We start from the raw sequence: 21262 nt of genomic DNA on the forward strand, positions 1-21262 counted from the left end.
ATGAAAAACATGGTAGGGCAGGAGTTGGGAAAAGTCAGAGCTTCAGTATGAGCCATTAGATTTCAAATAGTGTGAAGCTAATTCTAAATGTACAGATATGTCATGTTCTAAAATATTATGCATAAATAAGTTGGATGACAGAAGCCTGGAATATACTTTCTCATTATAGAGAACAGCAATTGTTCATTTCCAATGTTAACCTAAAAAAATTTACCTATAACATTACCTGAAATAAGAGAAGTATGTCCATGTGGCTAAAGCAGCTACTTAGGAAATTCAACCCTTCCTTAAAGGTTCAGGAAAGCTCCCTGGCCTGCCCACTTTGCTCTCCGTCACCATACTTGCCCCTCCCCATACCTGAATGATCAGCTATTTATATATACAAGGCCTGCATACTTACTGCTTCATCATACTTTTTCTGTTTTATATAAGATCTTGCTTTTCTTAAAATGTTGATCTGTTTAGAATCAGAAAGCGAGCTACAAAAGAAAAAAAATGCTTTAGGTTTAAAATGTTTCTTCATTTTAATCACATTTTTTTCTTGGTTCCTTGCTTAATTGAAAATAAAAAGATGGTGAAAATTGAGTAAAGAAAGACAGAAAGAAACAAACAAATTCTGAGCCAAATTGTATCACTGCTGGTTATCTGAACTCTTCCAAGAAATAACTTATAAATTAAATTTGGTTTTCTTGACTCAAAGTTTCAACTGCCCAACTCCACTTATGACAGTCATACAATACATCATTGGAAGAAATGTAATGCTCTGGCTAACACAGAAATTCTGATTAAATCAATGTAATTAATGGAACAACAAATGAGTGGTCTGAGTTACAACACTCAGCTCTCTCATGCTCATGGTAGACACAACAGACAGGGCAGATTCATTACGGTGCTTTGTACCCTTGAGCCAGACAGGGCCTGACAATTTTCATTATCAAAGAGATATGAGCAGAGCTTAACCAACAATTAAAATTAGTGAATAATTTGAATCTATTTGCTATTTTTGTATTACACCATATACTCTTTTGGTTTTCCTATCTTTCATTTCTCTTTCCACCATTTCCCTGTCCTTGTTTTACCACAGTAAAAACCTTAAATACAAAGGAGAAATACTCCTAATACTGTATAAGTAATTTTTAAATAAGTATATTTAAACACAAAATTGAATATATACTGCTTAACTAGCATCTACATTCCTAAAGTGAATACCTTTACATTTTAAAAGTGTAAAAAAGTTATTTAAGGATATATTAGGTTGGATCATTTGAAATTGATGTTTTTATATGTCAAAAACTACTAAATTAAATTTTGACAATTTCATATGGCTCAATAATCACTTGTCTTCTTTCTACTTGGTTTCAGCAGCTTCTAAAGAGATAAGATGGAGACTTTGTAGAAAGTTCATCTTTTAAGCAATGTTATTAGTTTGGGTGGGTCACAGACATCTTTCAGAATCTGAAACTCGCTCTAGAAAAATAAATAATCCAAAATCTTACATATAATTTCAGAAAATTCAAGAACCCCAGAACTCAACTATGAACTCTCTACAGTTCTATAGAGGCTTGATTAAGAATCTGTGCCTACTCCAAGGGATCCCAGATCTTGCAACTCGGGGGAACCCAATCACTTTGTCAGATTGTAGGAAAATCCCCCACCCCTGGATTCAATGGGATGTGGAGGAAAAAGGTACCAGGAAGCAAGAATACATGAAAGAAAAACAAATTACTTCAAACTGTTGCCATGATCCAATTCTCTGTCCTTCAGACACCACACATTTTGGAATATCTTCCTAGAAGTCTTAGAAATGGAATTACTGGGCCAAAGGGCACAGGAATTCTTTGAAGGCTACATCTAAGATAAATTTTCTGAAGTTCTATAAAACCCTTCTAAGTTGATCTTCCTTCTCCTTGCTCTAATCCACTCCACTTCCTAAAATACTGATTACATCTTCTGATATACTTGACATTGATATGGGTATATTATTGTCTACTTCATCAATTCTAAACTTCCTGGACTACTGATGACCATCTCCTTCTATTCTACTTAATTTCCCATTATCCCAAATATATACTCTCAGTTATAAAATGGTTAAGCTCTTCATTCTTCACCTACCTTGCATTCACGTCTGAGTTATTGTTCATAAAGATCCTCCAGTCTCTGCTTTCCAAAATCAAATCTTATCATCCTTTATGGTCTACTCCAAATCTCACCTCACACCATTAGCACTTTAGTATGGTCTCATCATCAATTTATTTCTCTTCAATTAAATTTTAACCTTCATGAGGGCCACTAATTATTTACATTAATATCAATAATACTCAGCAAAGTGCAGAACACATAAAATGAATCAATAAATCTTAATTGATTAAAATGCTATAAGGAGAGGAGCTTCAAGATGGTGGAAGAGTAAGACGCGGCAATCAACTTCCTCCCCACAAATACATCAGAAATACATCTACATGTGGAACAACTCCTACAGAACACCTACTAAACACTGGCAGAAGACCTCAGACCTCCCAAAAGGCAAGAAACTCCCCACGTACCTGGGTAGGGCAAAAGAAAAAAGAAAAAACAGAGACAAAAGAACAGGGACGAGACCTGCACCAGTGAGAGGGAGCTGTGAAGGAGGAAAGGTTTCCACACACTAGGAGCCCCTTCACGGGCGGGAACTGCGGGTGGCGGAGTGGGGAGCTTCGGGGCCACAGAGGAGAGCACAGCAACAGGGGTGCGGAGGGCAAATCGGAGAGACTCCCGCACAGAGGATCGGTGCCGACCGGCACTCACCAGCCCGAGAGACTTGTCTGCTCACCCGCCGGGGCGGGCGGGGCTGGGAGCTGAGGCTCGGGCTTCGGTTGGTGCACAGGGAGAGGACTGGGGTTGGCGGCGTGAACACAGCCTGAAGGGGGCTAGTGCGCCACAGCTAGCCGGGAGGAAGTCCGGGAAAAAGTCTGGACCTGCCGAAGAGACAAGAGACTTTTTCTTGCCTCTTTGTTTCCTGGTGCGTGAGGAGAGGGGATTAAGAGCGCTGCTTAAAGACGGGTGTGAGCCGCAGCTATCAGCGCGGACCCCAGAGACGGGCATGAGATGCTAAGGCAGCTGCTACCACCACCAAGAAGCCTGTGTGCGAGCACAAGTCATGATCCACACCTCCCCTCCCGGGAGCCTGTGCAGCCCGCCACTGCCAGGGTCCTGAGATCCAGGGACAACTTCCCCGGGAGAACGCACGGTGCGCCTCAGGCTGGTGCAACGTCACGCCGCCCTCTGCCACAGCAGGCTTGCCCCACACTCCGTACCCCTCCTTCCCCCAGGCCAGCGTGAGCCAGAGCCCCTGAATCAGCTGCTCCTTTAACCCCGTCCTGTCTGAGCAAAGAACAGACGCCCTCAGGCGACCTACACGCAGAGGCGGGGCCAATGCCAAAGCTGAACCCTGGGAGCTGTGCGAACAAAGAAGAGAAAAGGAAATTTTTCCCAGCAGCCTCAGGAGCAGTGAATTAAATCTCCACAAACAACTTGATGTATCCTGCATCTGTGGAATACCTGAATAGAGAACGAATCATCCCAAATTGAAGAGGTGGACTTTGGAAGCAACGATATATATATATTTTTTTTCCCCTTTTTCTCTTTTTGTGAGTGTGTATATGTATGCTTCTGTGTGTGATTTTGTCTGTATAATTTTGGTTTTACCATTTGTCCTAGGGTTCCGTCTGTCCGTTTTTTTTTTTGTTAGCACTTCTTATCATTGGTGGATTTGTGTTTTTGGTTTGGTTGCTCTACTCTTTTTTTTTTTTTTATTACTTAAAAAAACCTGTTTTTTAATGATTATTTTTTTATTTTAATAACTATTTTATTTTATTTATTTATTTATTTATTTTCTCCCTTTTATCTTGAGCCTTGTGGATGACAGGCTCTTGGTACTCCACCCAGGTGTCAGGGCTGTGCCTCTGAGGTGGAAGAGCCAAGTTCACAACATTGGTCCACAAGAGACCTCCCAGCTTCACGTAATATCAAATGGTGAAAATCTCCCAGAGACCTACATCTCAATGCCAAGACCCAGCTCCACTCAACGATCAGCAAGCTACAGCATGGGACACCCTAAGCCAAACAACTAGCAAGACAAGAACACAACCCCATCCATTAGCAGAGAAGTTGCCTAAAACCATAATAAGGCCAAGACACCCCAAAACACACCACCAGACGTGGACCTGCCCACCAAAAAGACAAGATCCAGCCTCATCCACCAGAACACAGGCACTACTCCCCTGCACCAGGAAGCCTACACAACCCACTGAACCAACCTTAGCCACTGGGGACAGACACCAAAAACAAGGGGAACTACGAACCTCCAGCCTGCGAAAAGGAGACCCCAAACACAGTAAGTTAAGCAAAATGAGAAGACAGAGAACCACACAGCAGATGAAGGAGCAAGGTAAAAACCCACCAGACCTAACAAATGAAAAGGAAATAGGCAGTCTACCTGAAAGAGAATTCAGAATAATGAAAGAAAAGATGATCCAAAATCTTGGAAATAGAATGGAGAAAATACAAGACACGTTTAACAAGGATCTAGAAGAAACAAAGAGCAAACAAACGGTGATGAACAACACAATAAATGAAACTAAAAATTCTCTAGAAGGCATCAATAGTAGAATAACTGAGGCAGAAGAACGGATAAGTGACCTGGAAGATAAAATAGTGGAAATAAATACTGCAGAGCAGAATAAAGAGAAAGAATGAAAAGAATTGAGAACAGTGTCAGAGTCCTCTGGGACAACATTAAATGCACCAACATTCGAATTATAGGGGTCCCAGAAGAAGAAGAGAAAAAGAAAGGGACTGAGAAAATATTTGAAGAGATTATAGTGGAAAACTTCCCTAATAAGGGAAAGGAAATAGTTAATCAAGTCCAAGAAGCACAGAGAGTCCCATACAGGATAATTCAAGGAGAAAAACGTAAAGACACATATTAATCAAACTATCAAAAATTAAATACAAAGAAAACATATTAAAAGCAACAAGGGAAAAACAACAAATAACATACAAGGGAATCCCCCTAAGGTTAACAGCTGATCTTTCAGCAGAAACTCTGCAAGCCAGAAGGGAGTGGCAGGATATATTTAAAGTGATGAAGGGGAAAAACCTACAACCAAGATTACTCTACCCAGCAAGGATCTCATTCAGATTTGACGGAGAAATTAAAAGCTCTACAGATAAGCAAAGGCTAAGAGAATTCAGTACCACCAAACCAGCAATTTATAACAAATGCTAAAGGAACTTCTCTAGGCAGGAAACACAAGAGAAGGAAAAGACCTACAGTAACAAACCCAAAACAATTAAGAAAATGGTAATAGTAACATACATATCAATAACTACCTTAAATGTAAATGGATTAACTGCTCCAATGAAAAGACACAGACTGGCTGAATGGATACAAAAACAAGACCCGTATATATGCTGTCTACAACAGACCCACTTCAGACCTAGAGACATATGCAGACTGAAAGTGAGGGGATGGGAAAAGATATTGCATGCAAATGGAAATCAAAAGAAAGCTGGAGAAGCAATTCTCATATCAGACAAAATAGACTTTAAAACAAAGACTATTACCAGAGACACAGAAGGATGCTACATAATGATTAAGGGATCAATCCAAGAAGACATAATAATTGTAAATATTTATGCATCTGACACAGGAGCACCTCAATACATAAGGCAAATACTAACAGCCATAAAAGGGGAAATCGACAGTAACACAATCATAGTAAGGGACTTTAACACCCCACTTTCACCAATGGACAGATCGTCCAAAATGAAAATAAATAAGGAAACACAGGCTTCAAATGATATATTAAATAAGATGGACTTATTGATATTTATAGGACATTCCATCCCCAAACACCAGAATACTCTTTCTTCTCAAGTGCTCATGGAACATTCTCCAGTATAGATCATATCTTGGGTCACAAATCAAGACTTGGTAAATTTAAGAAAACTGAAATCGTATCAAGCATCTTTTCCAACCACAATGCTATGAGACTAGATATCAATTACAGGAAAAAATCTGTAAAAAATACAAACACATGGAAGCTAAGCAATACACTACTTAATAACCAAGAGATCACTGAAGAAATCAAAGAGGAAATCAAAAAATACCTATAAACAAATGACAATGAAAACACGATGACGCAAAACCTATGGGATGCAGCAAAAGCAGTTCTAAGAGGGCAGTTTATAGCAATACAATCCTACCTTAAGAAACAAGAAACATCTTAAATAAACAACCTAACCTTACACCGAAAGCAATTAGAAAAAGAAGAACAAAAAACCCCCAAAGTTAGCAGAAGGAAAGAAATCATAAAGATCAGAGCAGAAATAAATGAAAAAGAAATGAAGGAAACAATAGCAAAGATCAATAAAACTAAAAGCTGGTTCTTTGAGAAGATAAACAAAATTCATAAACCATTAGTCAGACTCATCAAGAAAAAAAGGGAGAAGACTCAAATCAATAGATTTAGAAATGAAAAAGGAGAAGTAACAACTGACACTGCAGAAATACAAAGGATCACAAGAGATTACTACAAGCAACTATATGCCAATAAAATGGACAACCTGGAAGAAATGGACAAATTCTTAGAAATGCATAACCTGTTGAGACGGAACCAGGAAGAAATAGAAAATATGAACAGACCAATCAGAAGCACTGAAATTGAAACCGTGATTAAAAATCTTCCAACAAAAAAAAGGCCAGGACCAGATGGCTTCACAGGTGAATTCTATCAAACATTTAGAGAAGAGGTAACACCTATCCTTCTCAAACTCTTCCAAAATATAGCAGATGGAGGAACACTCCCAAACTCATTCTATGACTACCATCACCCTGATACCAAAACCAGACAAAGATGTCACAAAGAAAGAAAACTACAGGCCAATATCACTGATGAACATAGATAAAAAATCCTCAACAAAATACTAGCAAACAGAATCCCACGGCACACTAAAAGGATCATACACCATGATCAAGTGGGGTTTATCCAGGAATGCAAGGATTCTTCAATATACGCAAATCAATCAATGTGATACACCATGTTAACAAATTGAAGGAGAAAACCCATATGATCATCTCAATAGATGCAGAGAAAGCTTTCGACAAAATTCAACACCCATTTATGATAAAAACCCTCCAGAAAGTAGGCATAGAGAGAACTTACCTCAACATAATAAAGGCCATATATGACAAACCCACAGCCAACATCGTCCTCAATGGTGAAAAACTGAAACCATTTTGTCTAAGATCAGGAACAAGACCAGGTTGCCAACTCTCACCACTATTATTCAACATAGTTTTGGAAGTCCTAGCCACATCAATCAGAGAAGAAAAAGAAATTAAAGGAATACAAATTGGAAAAGAAGAAGTAAAACTGTCACTGTTTGAAGACGACATGATACTATACATAGAGAATCCTAAAAATGCCACTGGAAAACTACTAGAGCTAATCAATGAATTTGGTAAAGTAGCAGGATACAAAATTAATGCACAGAAATCTCTAGCATTCCCATACACTAATGACAAAATATCTGAAAGAGAAATTAAGGAAACACTCCCAGTTACCACTGCAGCAAAAAGAATAAAATATCTAGGAATAAACCTACTTAAGGAGACAAAAGACCTGTATGCAGAAAACTATAAGACACTGATGAAAGAAATTAAAGATGATACAAATAGATGGAGAGATATACCATGTTCTTGGATGGGAAGAATCAACATTGTGAAAATGACTGTAATACCCCAAGCAATCTACAGATTCAATGCAATCCCTATCAAACTACCACTGGCGTTTTTCACAGAACTAGAACAAAAAATTTCACAATTTGTATGGAAACACAAAAGACCCCGAATAGCCAAAGCAACTTTGAGAAAGAAAAATGGAGCTGGAGGAATCAGGCTCCCTGACTTCAGACTATACTACAAAGCTACAGTAATCAAGACAGTATGGTACTGGCACAAAAACAGAAATATAGATTAATGGAACAGGATAGAAAGCCCAGAGATAAACCCATGCACATATGGTCACCTTATCTTTGATAAAGGAGGCAAGAATATATAATGGAGAAAAGACAGCCTCTTCAGTAAGTGGTGCTGGGAAAACTGTACAGTTACATGTAAAAGAATGAAGTTAGAACACTCCCTAACACCATAGACAAAAATAAACTCAAAATAGATTAAAGACCTAAGTGTAAGTCTAGACACTATTAAACTCTTAGAGGAAAACATAGGCAGAACACTCCATGACATAAATCACAGCAAGATCCTTTTTGACCCACCTCCTAGAGAAATGAAAACAAAAATAAACAAATGGGACCTAATGAAACTCCAATGCTTTTGCACAGCAAAGGAAACCATAAACGAGACAAAAAGACAACCTTCAGAATGGGAGAAAATATTTGCAAATGAAGCAACTGACAAAGGATTAAACTCCAAAATTTATAAGCAGCTCATGCAGCTCAATATTAAAAAAAAAACAACCTAATCCAAAATTGGGCAGACGACCTAAGTGACATTTCTCCAAAGAAGATATACAGATTGCCAACAAACACATGAAAGAATGCTCAACATCATTAATCATTAGACAAATGCAAATCAAAACTACAATGAGATATCATCTCACACCAGTCAGAATGGCCATCATCAAAAAATCTACAAACAATAAATGCTGGAGAGAGTGTGGAGAAAAGGGCACCCTCTTGCACTGTTGGTGGGAATGTAAATTGATACAGCCACTATGGAGAAGAGTATGGCAGTTCTTTAAAAAACTAAATATAGAACTACCATACGACCCAGCAATCCCACTACTGGGCATATACCCTGAGAAAACCATAATTCAAAGAGTCATGTACCACAATGTTCATTGCAGCTCTATTTACAATAGCCAGGACATGGAAGCAACCTACGTGTCCATGGACAGATGAATGGATAAAGAAGATGTGGCACATATATACAATGGAATATTACTCAGCCATAAAAAGAAACGAAATTGAGTTATTTGTAGTGAGGTGGATGGGCCTAGAGGCTGTCTTACAGAATGAAGTAAGTCAGAAAGAGAAAAACAAATACCGTATGCTAAGACATATATATGGAATCCCCCCCCCCAAAAAAAGGTCATGAAGAACATAGGGGAAAGATGGGAACAAAGACACAGACCTAATAGAGAATGGACTTGAGGACACGGGGAGGGGGAAGGGTAAGCTGGGACAAAGTGAGAGAGTGGTAATGTATATATGGTATACACTACCAAATGTAAAATAGATAGCTAGTGGAAAGCAGTTGCATAGCACAGGGAGATCAGCTCGCTGCTTTGTGACCAGGTAGAATGGTGGGATAGGGAGGGTGGGAAAGAGGGAGATGCAAGAGGGAAGAGATATGGGGATATATGTGTATGTATAATTCATTCACTTTGTTATAAAGCAGAAACTAACACACCATTGTAAAGCAATTATACTCCAATAGAGATGTTTAAAAAAATGCTATCAAAATATTGCAGACCTAAAAAAAAGAAAAATAAAAGAATGTACCTTGCTACTCTTAAAGCACCTAACAATTTGCTAAACTAAATAAAAAAAGGGAAAAAAAGCTTGTCCGGAAATAAATTACTTAAGCTAATTTATGTTCTCAAGTGAAGTCTTAAAAAAAAATAAGAAACATTTTAAAAGAGAAATACTTGTTACATTACATTAAATACATATTTTATATGAAATATTACATTATATATGAAGTATTAGAAACCATGGTCAGTCTAATTTATATTTTTCTAAATGGACTCTATAAATTTAGGGACATACCAAAGGTTCAGGATGTGTCTGGAAATCATCAAAATGTTCTATACAAACCTCACTGTTGCATTATGACATTAAAGACTCTTATAAACGTGTTCCCCATGTAATTTTTTTAGTTTTCCATAAGTTGAGAACGAGTGCAAAATAAGTCTTAGTATCACATATTTTAAACATAAAGAAGTTTTGTGAGAAATAAAAAGTCCAGAATATAAGGTATAATATTTTAACATCCATGTAAAAAAGACAAAACAAAGAACAACCAAAGAAGGGGGGTTGGCAAGGGAGTAATCAAAGGAGTAATGTATACAAATTAAAATGAATAACGGGGAGCTACACGTGCCAATGCTGGTAAATCTTGAAAATCATACTGAAGGGAAAAAAAGAGAATTGTAGGAAAAAAAAATTGGTAGATTTTAAAAATAGGGATTCAATTATATTACACCACTTTACTTCTTAAGAAAAAAAGAGGATCTAAAGAAATATGGTAAAATGTTAACATTTTTAAAACCTGGATTGTAGGTACAAGGATTTTTGTTATAGTCTCCATTCTTTTCAGTGTGTTTGAATAATTTCATAATTAAAATAAAAAATATGTTAGCCAAAGGGATATATACATACACATACATAGGTACACATGATATATATATATAGACAGATACATAAGAAACTGCAGCTACACCTCCAGGAACAAAGACTGTAAAGACTGGAACACACCAGGCACGGGAACTTTTTATTATCATCTGTGTGACTTTTATTGTGAAGATGTCTTACTTTTTTTTTCTTAATTCATTTATTTTGTTTTATTTATTTTTGGCTGTGTTGGGTCTTTGTCGCTGCGCGCTGTCTTTCTCTAGTTGTGGCGAGCGGGGGCTACTCTTCGTTGTGGTGTGCAGGCTTTTCATTGCAGTGGCGTCTCTTGGTGCAGAGCACAGGCTCTCGGCGTGCAGGCTTCGGTAGTTGTAGCACACGGACTCAGTAGTTGTGGCACACAGGCTTAGGTGCTCCGTGGCATGTGGGATCTTCCTGGACCAGGGATTGAACCCGTGTCCCCTGCATTGGCAGGCGGATTCTTAACCACTACACCACCAGGGAAGCCCCAAGATGTATTACTTTTTCATTCACATTTTACTAACCAGATTTTTAAAATAATTAAAACATTAAAATTTAACCATAGCTTCTGGCTATGATGGAGAAGCTTTGGCATACCAATGCTCCCACCAGGAACAACCAGAAAGCCTGATAAAACAAAATTAAAAATAAATTTGAAGGTACTGGAGAGCTAGCAGACCCTTGATGGTCTTGAGACCATCAAGAATTGAAGGGTTTGGACCCTAGAAAGAAATCACACAGAAAATTGTAACTCTTAGGGCATCCGTACACAAGGAAAAAGGCTGAGAATTTGGGCAGATGGCTGCTGCCAGGATGTAGAGAATCCAGCAAAGCCTTTGGCAATCTTATCAGCCTGTAGAGATAAAAATTAAGGTTTGCAGCATCCCATGAAGCCAGGACTTGAGGACCCAAAAGAGAATAAAAATAAGAGAACAATATACAATTTTCATTCTGGATTTTTAAAAAAAAGACATGAAAAGAAGGTTATCTGGAATTACTTAAACTAATTTAATACAGATTCTGAAGTGAAGTCTTAAGAAAAATGAGAGAAGGAATTTTTATAAGCAAGAATTTATATATGGAGAACTCAGATAAAGAAACAGAGGCCAAGTGCTGGTAAGAGGGAAGGTGAACTTTACACTCAGCTGAATTCTTCAGCTGTTTAGGACAAGAGGACAAGAAGTTGGGGAGAAGGCACCTGAAAAGTAGGACAGTAATCTCAAGATATATGAGAGAGAAAATCTGGTGTTTAGGAGGCACCTAAGAGGAAGGGCTCTAGCTAACACAACAAGCTTCAGCTGAGATCCCTGGGTGGCTCCACTCTAAGAGCAGACACAAACCAGTGGGAAGAAGAGACAAAGAAACAAACTGCAACACAGCTTTGAGTCAGCTACTGCTCTGCGCCTGTCAGAGGTTAAGGTAAGACCTCTCCAGAGAATGAGACAATCCAGAGCTTCTAAAACTTTTAATGTACAACGATAAGGGTTCATTTAAAAACTACCAGACTCAACAACAGGACCAACTGACAAAGGACAACAGTAACAAACTCACAAACAATACGGTTATTGGTGTTATCAAGTACAGACTTTAAAATAATTGTGGTTAATATATTCAATAATGGAGAATAAGACAGAAAATTGCACCACGTATCTGGAATCGACTTTTTACATAAATTGAAATAAAAATCCTATAACTGAAAAACAAGTGATAACTGATAGCCATAAACTAGACAAAGCAGAAGAGAGATTTGGTATATCAGAAGATAGGTCAATAGAAAATATCTTGCCTCAACCTTGAAGAGCAGAAAGAAAATACAGAAAAGACCATTTAAAAAATCAACCATACACATCATTGTGAACAGGAACATATATATATATTTCTCCTGTATATATACACACACACACATATATATATATACACACATAATTGGAATCACAAAGAGGGAGAAGAGAGAGAATTTGGCAGAAGCAATATTTATGATAATAGCAACACAACATTTCTACATAGTAATTTGTATGAAAATTTTTCCTCTATTGACAAAATCTTTTATATTGAAAACATCAAGGTTTAATAGAATCTATTATCAACATGTTAAGCTTAACTAAAAAGCAGAAGAGAAATAAATATTAATTGTGCACATTTCTTTGCTGTGATTGCTATTGTTTCATCTTTTTTCCATAGTTATATAAACACTGTAGAAGAAACTAAACCGTGTTTTAGAATTATCAAGACTTTCAGCATTTTTTCAGGGTGAACTAGTGTTTGGAGGGTGAAATCTCCTTAAAATGCTACCCTTAGAAGTATTATATATTCTTTACTCAGATTTTTATTACAAAGATATTTCATTTGCATTTACAAATGATATTTTAGAGACACCTAATGATACCTACTCCATTCCTTTTTAGAATATTTAAAGGAAAAACTATATCAAGAAAACAGACAGAAAAAGCAGAAAAAAAAAGTATTTATAGAATAATTTGTACTCCTTTAGACTGACCAATGACATAGAATCTTATCTTTCATGTCATAATAAAGTAAATGAATATTTTCCAATATAGGTATGTGATGTATGTATAAAAGTTACTTTTTAAAAAATTATTTATTTATTTATTTTTGGCTGTGTCAGGTCTTTGTTGATGCACGCAGGCTTTCTCTAGTTGTGGCAAGCAGGGGCTACTCTTCGTTACGGTGCGCGGGCTTCTCATTGTGGTGGCTTCTCTTGATGCAGAGCATGGGCTCTAGGTGCGCGGGCTTCCACAGTTGTGGCTTGCAGGCTCTGGAGTGCAGGCTCAGTAGTTGTGGCTCATGGGCTTAGTTGCTACGCGGCATGTAGGATCTTCCAGAACCAGGACTCAAACCTGTGTCCCCTGCATTGGCAGGAGGATTCTTAACTACTGTGCTACCAGGGAAGTCCCCAAAGTTACTTTTTTAAAAGAAGAATTTCGGGTTTGAGGCAGAAAATTACACTTTTAGTAAATAATTAGTAAATCAGATGGATGAAGTGGTAGAAAGATTCACATTAAAACAAATATTTAAAATTTGGTCCAAGGGAGGAATTTTAATCCATATCAGACTAAAAGAACTAAATATATTAAAAAGAATCAAAGTATCTTTTGTCATTTTAGTAGAAAATATTAATATTAAAATATTCTGTTAAAATTTATTTCAGTTCCCTGAATTTAAATAGTGATTTTAAAATAAAATATAACAGATGTTTTGGCTTCTATTGGCAAGGTACAACATCTCCTTCCCATTTTCATTTTTTTCTAAAATATCTCTTAAGAGTCTTCTCTTGTTCTTTTCTCATTTCATGGAATTTTTTTCTTTTAATGTTTTTATCTTACTTTAGCCTCTATACACACTTTTCAAATAGAAAGTGTTTTTTCCTCCTTTTTAAGGTACTTTCAATGTAGCCAAACTATACTTTTTCTAGTCATGTAGCTCCACCTGCTGGTCACTCCTTGGCATAGACTCAGGGTCCATTAGACCCAATTTTAGTTTTGAGGGTTTTTTGAGCAGTTCTATTTGTCATAATGAATATTTCATGATTTTTATTCTTTCTGAGAGGTCTTTAAAATATCAAAGGTAAAATTTACTTATTTTTTAAATAATAGGATAAAATAGGATATGCAATTACCATATGCATCCATTGGACCCTTTTACAAGTCTAAGATATGTTACAGGATCTTAGCAATCTTGTTCTTCCTCTATCTTGACACATTTGCTATTTCCTCACCCTAGGAACTATTACATTATTCACCAATTATTCATGCTAGGAAAGACTAAATAAGACAATGGAAGAATGGTGGAGAGATATTATTAAACCTAAATCTAGTGATGCTGGTGAAATTAATCACATAAGTAAAATCTCAAGACTGAATTTTCAGCTGTCAATATCCTAGATAAGTTTTCTTACATTTAAGAACTGATGAGTGAACAATATATTTCTAACAAGAAAAGGGAAATATGGTACTTATTCAAGAAGGAAGGACTTCATTGAACAATTATTTGTAACAAGAACCTGAGCTGTTTTACAAAAAGGATGTGTGACCACAGCATTCTTTCATCTTTTATGATGTTTATGTTCCAATAATTACTTGATATAGTTTCTAAGTGGACAATGCTAATATTAGGTGTATATATAAAGGTGACTGGAAGGAAAGAGATGGTGTAGAAATGAAAATAACTCATTGGGTTAGAGAAAAATAAAGAGCCCATTGTACTCAGATGATAAATGATGATAACTGTTTTTCCTGGTATACTGAACATATGTAACAGGGAAAACAGGATACTACTCATAATAGAAATAAAATATCCAGGAATAAAATAATGAGAAATGTATATTGGATGGGAAAAGATAAAATTTTACTTAGGGACATAACCGAAGATATAAATAAATAAATAAAGTTCAATAGTGTAAAAACATCAATTCTCTCCAAATTGCTTCCTAAATACAGTGTAATAACCAAAGGATTTTTCATATAATTCAAGTTGATGATTCTAAAATTTATATGGAAGAATACATTTCTTTTTTATCTGTGCCCATAACTTTTATGATTTTGATTCATGCCAATGATTAGAATACCGTTTTGTTTTGTTTTTTGGGTTTTTTTTTGCCGCACTGTGTGGCTTACAGGATCTTAGATTGAGCCCAGGCCCACGTCAGTGAAAGTGCCAAGTCCTAACCACTGGACCACCAGGGAACTACCTATTTTTTCTTTCTTTTTAAATTATGTTTTATCAAAGCAATATATACATATAATTTTTTTAAATCAAAAACAGTACAGAGGTGCAAAATGACAACCAATGTGTCCCCGCCCCACCCTTCTCAGCTCTCAGTTCCCCAACCCAGAAATAAAAACTTTTACATGTGTCTGATTTTAGTTATTCTGGTAGTTATCCTCATTTTTCTTAATAATATGCTTTTATTACTATGTATTTTTTTAAATTTATTTACTTATTTGTTTTTATTTTGGGCTGTGTTGGGTCTTCATTGCTGTGCACAGACTTTGTCTAGTTGTGGTGAGTGGGAGCAACTCTTCGTTGCAGTGCGTGGGCTTCTCATTGCAGTGGCTTCTCTTGTTGCAGAGCACGGGCTCTAGGCACGAGGGCTTCAGTAGATGTGGCTCACGGGCTCTAGAGTGCTGGCTCAGTAGTTGTGGCACACAGGCTTAGTTGCTCTGCGGCATGTGGGATCTTCCTGGGTCGGGGCTCGAACCCGTGTCCCCGGCATTGGCGGGCGGATTCTTAACCAGTGCACCACTAGGGAAGCCCCTATTACTATTTCTTGACTTGATAACCTGAGACCCTTGCTGTTGACTCCCCGCTGACTCTGTTCCTGCTGTCTCCTCCCACCTCAATATGGTTATATTACTATTTTTACCTCCTGGTGGCTACGTTGGTCACTTTAATAATCTAATACCCAAACCTCTACCTTATTCTCTCAACTATAGCTGGAATCATCTCCACATTCTTTTTTATGAGGACAATAGCACCACTATTATTCCATTTATATTTCTGCCTTCCAACCTGTAGCCTTGTACATTGCCGAAGTTGGTAACATTTGTATTCTATTCTGTAATCATTATTAAGTCTTCCTTGCTTTGTCTAAGGTTTGACTCTAAAAGCTGAAAATCAATATTTACATTATTTATGATTACTTAAATGCTGTTCACTCAGTAGCAAAGTTTTATACTATAATTAAATTTTCTCATCTATTTCTTTGGAGCCTTGATCCACATGCCAATCTTCAAATCTTTCTTACAGTCCCAACAATTGCTCAAAATCATGTCACATCTTAGGTTGCTTCAGATTTGAAGCCTGCTTTTATTGTACAATTTAAAATGTTTCCTTTCCCCCTAAGTTTCCAGTGTATGGGGGGTGAAGAAATGACACCTTCCAGTGTTTCCTCCAGCTTCTCATTCAGTACATACATTACTTAAAATTCATTTCACTTCCTTTGAGTTCTACTTGCTGTTCTAATTTGGAGGATTTGCCTCCCATTTGGACCATTCTTGTACAATTTATCATTCTGTAGGTTTTTAGTTGCATTTTGCATTTTTTAAAAAATGCATCCTATACTTTTTCTCATTTTGTAAAGTTTGTGCTGCTTTTTTATTTATGGATACAACAGTTTCTCAGATATTTCTGAGGATTTTAATATTTTTAAGCTCTTTTCTATTCCTTCAGTTATCTATTTCCTCACGAGTCAATTCTTTGTTTTATCCAAGGCTTTTCTCGTCATACTGCAGGCTTTCAACGAATGATGATTTTCAGCCAGACAAGTTTGCAGGCAGGGTGGGTGCGCCAGTGGGTGAGAATCAACCATTCTGTTGGGGCCCCTGGTGACACAAAGCTAGCAGTGGCTCCGCAGGCAGGTGTTGAGCATGAAAGCAGGGGAAGTTCATGGTCAGCTCCCGGGCCAAGTGGAGGAAGGTGGGCAATGTGCACTTGAACCCCTTCCAGAAGAGCATTTCCCTGATCAGTCTTTCTCAAGTAGCTGATCTAAAGTAACTCTCAGTTACTTTCAATGTCCTGTGTATTTTCTTCATATCAAAAATTGATAATATATTTCTTGTTCATTTATTTGTTTATTTTGTTACTGTCTGACTATACCACTACATTACAAATAAACAGATGCATATGATATCTAAATGATATAATATAGGGCAAATTCTAATTGATAAAGACTTGGCTCATAGTCTTTATAAGTATATGTGATAATCCTACAATTAGGGACACTCCTCAAAAATAATTCTACCTTTGACATATGTAATATAATTAATTTCATAACTTGCAAATTCATAACTAACTTGTTAATGTCATAATTAACATAACTTGTTAATGTCATAACTTGCAAAATCTTAATTTTGCTTTGTTTTTGCTCTCCTATACACACACACACACACACACACACACACACACATATACACACAAAGGCAGGCTGCCATAGAGAATGATGTGATTACATGATTCAGAGGGCAATAGTTTCTAGTTTATGAATACTATACTAGTGCTATATAAGTTATAAAAAATAACTCCAATGAAGTCATTCAATCAGATCCTTACCACCCATATTTCAAACAGTTTTTATTTATTTTGGTCAAGAACAAAATCCTCCCTAATTAAATGTGAATCCCTACTAACTGCAAACGAAGTCCAAGGAGGCTGAGAAAACCCGCCCGAGTCGGTGGTGCAGAGCCACATTTATGACTCAAATCTCCCCATTCTCAATTCAAGAAAAGTATGTCTTTCTGGATGTGGGACAAAATCTGCTGCCCACCAAAATCAACTCTCCTCTTTTCCCAAGTAGTTGTCAGTGTTTCCCAGAATTGTCTCATTGGCCTTTTCTTGTCACTTTTTATATTCTCCCCAGAGCCTCCTACATGTTTAACACTTTCCACCACCATCTTTATGCTGTTGGCTCCAAAATCTTAATAACCAATTCTCATCTCTATCTTGAGATCCAAGTCCTTATTTTTAACTAATTAACTGGTATCTTCAAATGTAAGTTGAACTCGGTAAATTCATCCTTACCTTTCATACTAGCTCTTCTTTCTTTCTATAAGCCATAACGGCACAAGCATCTTCCCAATCAACCAAACCAAGAGCCCCACACCTTCCCAGTCAAGCCCTGTTGAATTTATCTCCTTAATGTTTCCTATATCTCTCTGCACCCCTATATCTCCTCTACCAGCCATTCAAAGGTATATAGCATCTGGTTCATTATTTATAAAACAAGAGAAGAGGCTTTCATTTAGAAGACTGCACTAACGTACCCAAAAAAGACAATGTTTCTAAGTACCTAATCTATCCTGTCAAGCTTTCAAACTCAGTGAAAAATTATTTCCTACAAGTTAATATAAAAATATAAGAGACTTACTTAAATGGTGTGAACAAAAATGGTAAAGTAGCTTCTTTTTTCTGAGCCATTTTCACCTGGGAACCAAGTATGAAAATACTTTATATTATAAATGAGAAAAAAAATTAATTTCATTTTGAAATATAAACATCCATTGAAATGGTTCTTCAGGGACAGAAATAAATGGAATTTTGTGTTGCTATATTATTTCATAAATATCTAAAGAAAATGTTAATATTATTGTACCATTACAATAAGCTGAGAATTAAGCATATCAAGCCTGCAAAATAACATATTGTAATGTAATTAAACTATACTTCTTTAATTCTTAGGAAACAAAATAAGCCAAGCTGCATTAACATATTCTGTTATTAAGAATAACAGAAAGGGACTTCCCTGGTGGCGCAGTAGTTGAGAGTCTACCTGCCAGTACAGGAGACGCGGGTTCGACCCCTGGTCCGGGAGGATCCCACATGCTGCGGAGCAACTAAGCTCGTGCACCACAACTACTGAGCCTGCGCTCCGGAGCCCGCGAGCCACAACTACTGAAGCCCGTGTACCCTAGAGCCCACGCACCGCAACTGCTGAGCCCACGCACCGCAACTACTGAAGCCCGCGTGTTCTAGGGCCAGCATGCCACAACTACTGAGCCCACGTGCTGCAACTACTAAAGCCCCTGCTCGCCGCAACTGGAGAAAGCCAGCGCACAGCAATGGAGACCCAACTCAGCCAAAAACAAAAAAGAATAACAGAAAGTTTCAGTTAGATGGTCACCTCTTTAAGCTCTTAATGCATATAATAATATACATGGAACGACAAGAAATGTTGCAATCTCTAATCCTACTTCTACAAGGCAAATTTCACTGATAAAGACTTGGTTTGTAGTCTTTATGAGCATATGTGGTACTCTAACAATTAGGGACACTCCTCAAAGGTAATTCTACACCCTTAAACTGATTCATGGAACCTGCACCTCAGATATGTGAAACTTTAGGACATTAGTTAAACACACAAAATTTAAAGATAATAAATTATAGAAAATCATTTCTTGAAATGCAAAATCAAATATTTTCACTTAATATATGCAATTTTAAAATTGTAGTAGCGTCCATTTTTGTGTGTGGTCTTGTTTTACCTTGAACTGTTCAAGAATCTGTACTGCATTTGTAAACATGCTCTCTGCTTTGAAGAGATCAGTGCTGTTAAGTATATCCACAGGAAGGGTTCCCTGTAAATAATAGACACTGATTTAATATTAGTACTAACAAAGCTCAAAATATTCTTATAAAACAAAACAGACTTACAAAGGAAGCAATAGAGATGACATATGGACAAATTCTTGGAATAATTAAAACAAAAAATCTTTTTAAAAACCATAACTAAAAAATGTTCTATTAGTTTTTCTTACAAAGTAGATATAATAAAGTAAATAAAGCAAAAGAGATGAATTAAGTTCAATAAAACCTAACATTTATTTAAAGATTACTATGTGGCAGGCAGTGAACTAAAGGTGCTCTGCACACACAAAAAATTACTATGGTGGGCCACAGCCAGCTCACTTAAAAAGAAAAAAAAGAAATAATAAGAAAAATAGGACTATATTACTATGTATAGTAACGGTAAGGATTGTTTTGTGAAACGCTGGTTTCAGTGACAGACATACACACATAATTATGACTATAGGGGTCATATCAGAGTTCTGAGGTAGATGACATTATGTTTTTTAAGTTTGATTTGAAGGGCTAGAAAGAATGGCTGATGGGAATGGATTTTGTTTGTTTTTTAGCTTTTCAGCATCCAGTTCCCATTTTTAACAGCATTACCATTCTATGTTCAGATATCAAGTAGAGCATAGTAGGTCTCTAATGAGGCCCCCCCCAGCCTTCCCTCACTGAAGGGTAGACAAATAACTGAGGCCAGACCACTCAAATGGTAAGCACTGGAATTTGACACTTGAGAGTCAAGGAACAGAGAGTACAACAGGTGTAATGCTACTCTCCCCTAGTGTCAGTGACCCTGCAGACTGGCCCTACCATGGGACCACGGTGAGCTTCTTTCTCCTGAGTCTCTGGAGCACTCTTGGTTCCTGTTCATTTCCCAGTCTGGCCTTTGAGGACCCCTTTGATTTAGCAAACCAGCAATATCTTTTTAATAAATTTCCTTTAAATGGATTCAGTTTCTGCTTCTTACAATAAAAAATTACTTATATATTTTCATCATGTAACTAAAATACAAAGATATAAATCTATTTACATTTTAGAAAATAAAAAATTTTTAAGAAAAGCTATTAGGCTTGTGCTCCATGTTGTATTTCATACATAATTATGAGGTGTTACATCTTTAGAAAGAAATATAAAGGAAAAAAGTTTTAAATGTAATCAAAGATAATTCAGAAACACATAAAAAGTGAATTTTACTGTACAATAATTTTTTTTAATTCTGAGAGTTGATAAGAAAATTGTATTCTTTACCACTGAATTAAGAGGGAAGGGAACTCCAATAAGAGCAGCCATCAGTGGTGCAACATCAGCCTACAAACAGAAGAAGTTCAAATCTAAGAAGCTGACAGAGATCAACAAGGAAAGTAAATAATCTAATTAATATCACTGTAGTCTAAAAAATAACCATGATATTCATTATAATCCATTACCTTCAAACATTTATTTAATACATAGTAGGTACTGATCTCTAAAAAATGTCATTTGCTAGAGGTATGTGAACTTATGAAAACTTAAATTTGACAAGAAACCACTAGGAGCCCCAAATGTAAAACACATAAAAAGTTACTTATTCTAGATGCCAAAAACTTGACCACTTTATGCAACAGTGTTTGAGTATATGAGAAGGATGCTTTAACTAGAAAATAAATAGCAAAAATAGACTTTAACTAAAGAAATATAAATATATAAATTAAAGACAGTATGTATCAGAAGGAGGTTTGTTTGCCAGCCAGTGAAGTCCAGA

At 36.7% G+C, this 21262-nt stretch overlaps 1 protein-coding gene across 6 annotated transcripts in view; it reads right to left on the minus strand.

Annotated features, from left to right (window-relative positions):
• Nucleotides 1-21262, minus strand: part of PIGN (phosphatidylinositol glycan anchor biosynthesis class N) — a 113173-nt gene that overhangs the window by 65339 nt on the left and 26572 nt on the right. For all 6 annotated transcript variants that reach the window (XM_022584337.3, XM_089895273.1, XM_022584339.2 and 3 more), the window contains exons 11-14: nt 20770-20829; nt 19434-19526; nt 18320-18375; nt 401-479 (exon numbers count right to left, since the gene is read on the minus strand). In XM_022584337.3, the coding sequence (XP_022440045.2) occupies nt 401-479; nt 18320-18375; nt 19434-19526; nt 20770-20829 (288 nt within the window). The remainder of the gene's footprint in view (nt 1-400; nt 480-18319; nt 18376-19433; nt 19527-20769; nt 20830-21262) is intronic.

This window comes from Delphinapterus leucas, chromosome 14, assembly GCF_059928025.1.
Source record: "Delphinapterus leucas isolate spDelLeu-1000000601 "Yukka" chromosome 14, BTC_Dleu_Yukka2, whole genome shotgun sequence".
In the NCBI taxonomy this organism is placed as follows: domain Eukaryota; kingdom Metazoa; phylum Chordata; class Mammalia; order Artiodactyla; family Monodontidae; genus Delphinapterus; species Delphinapterus leucas.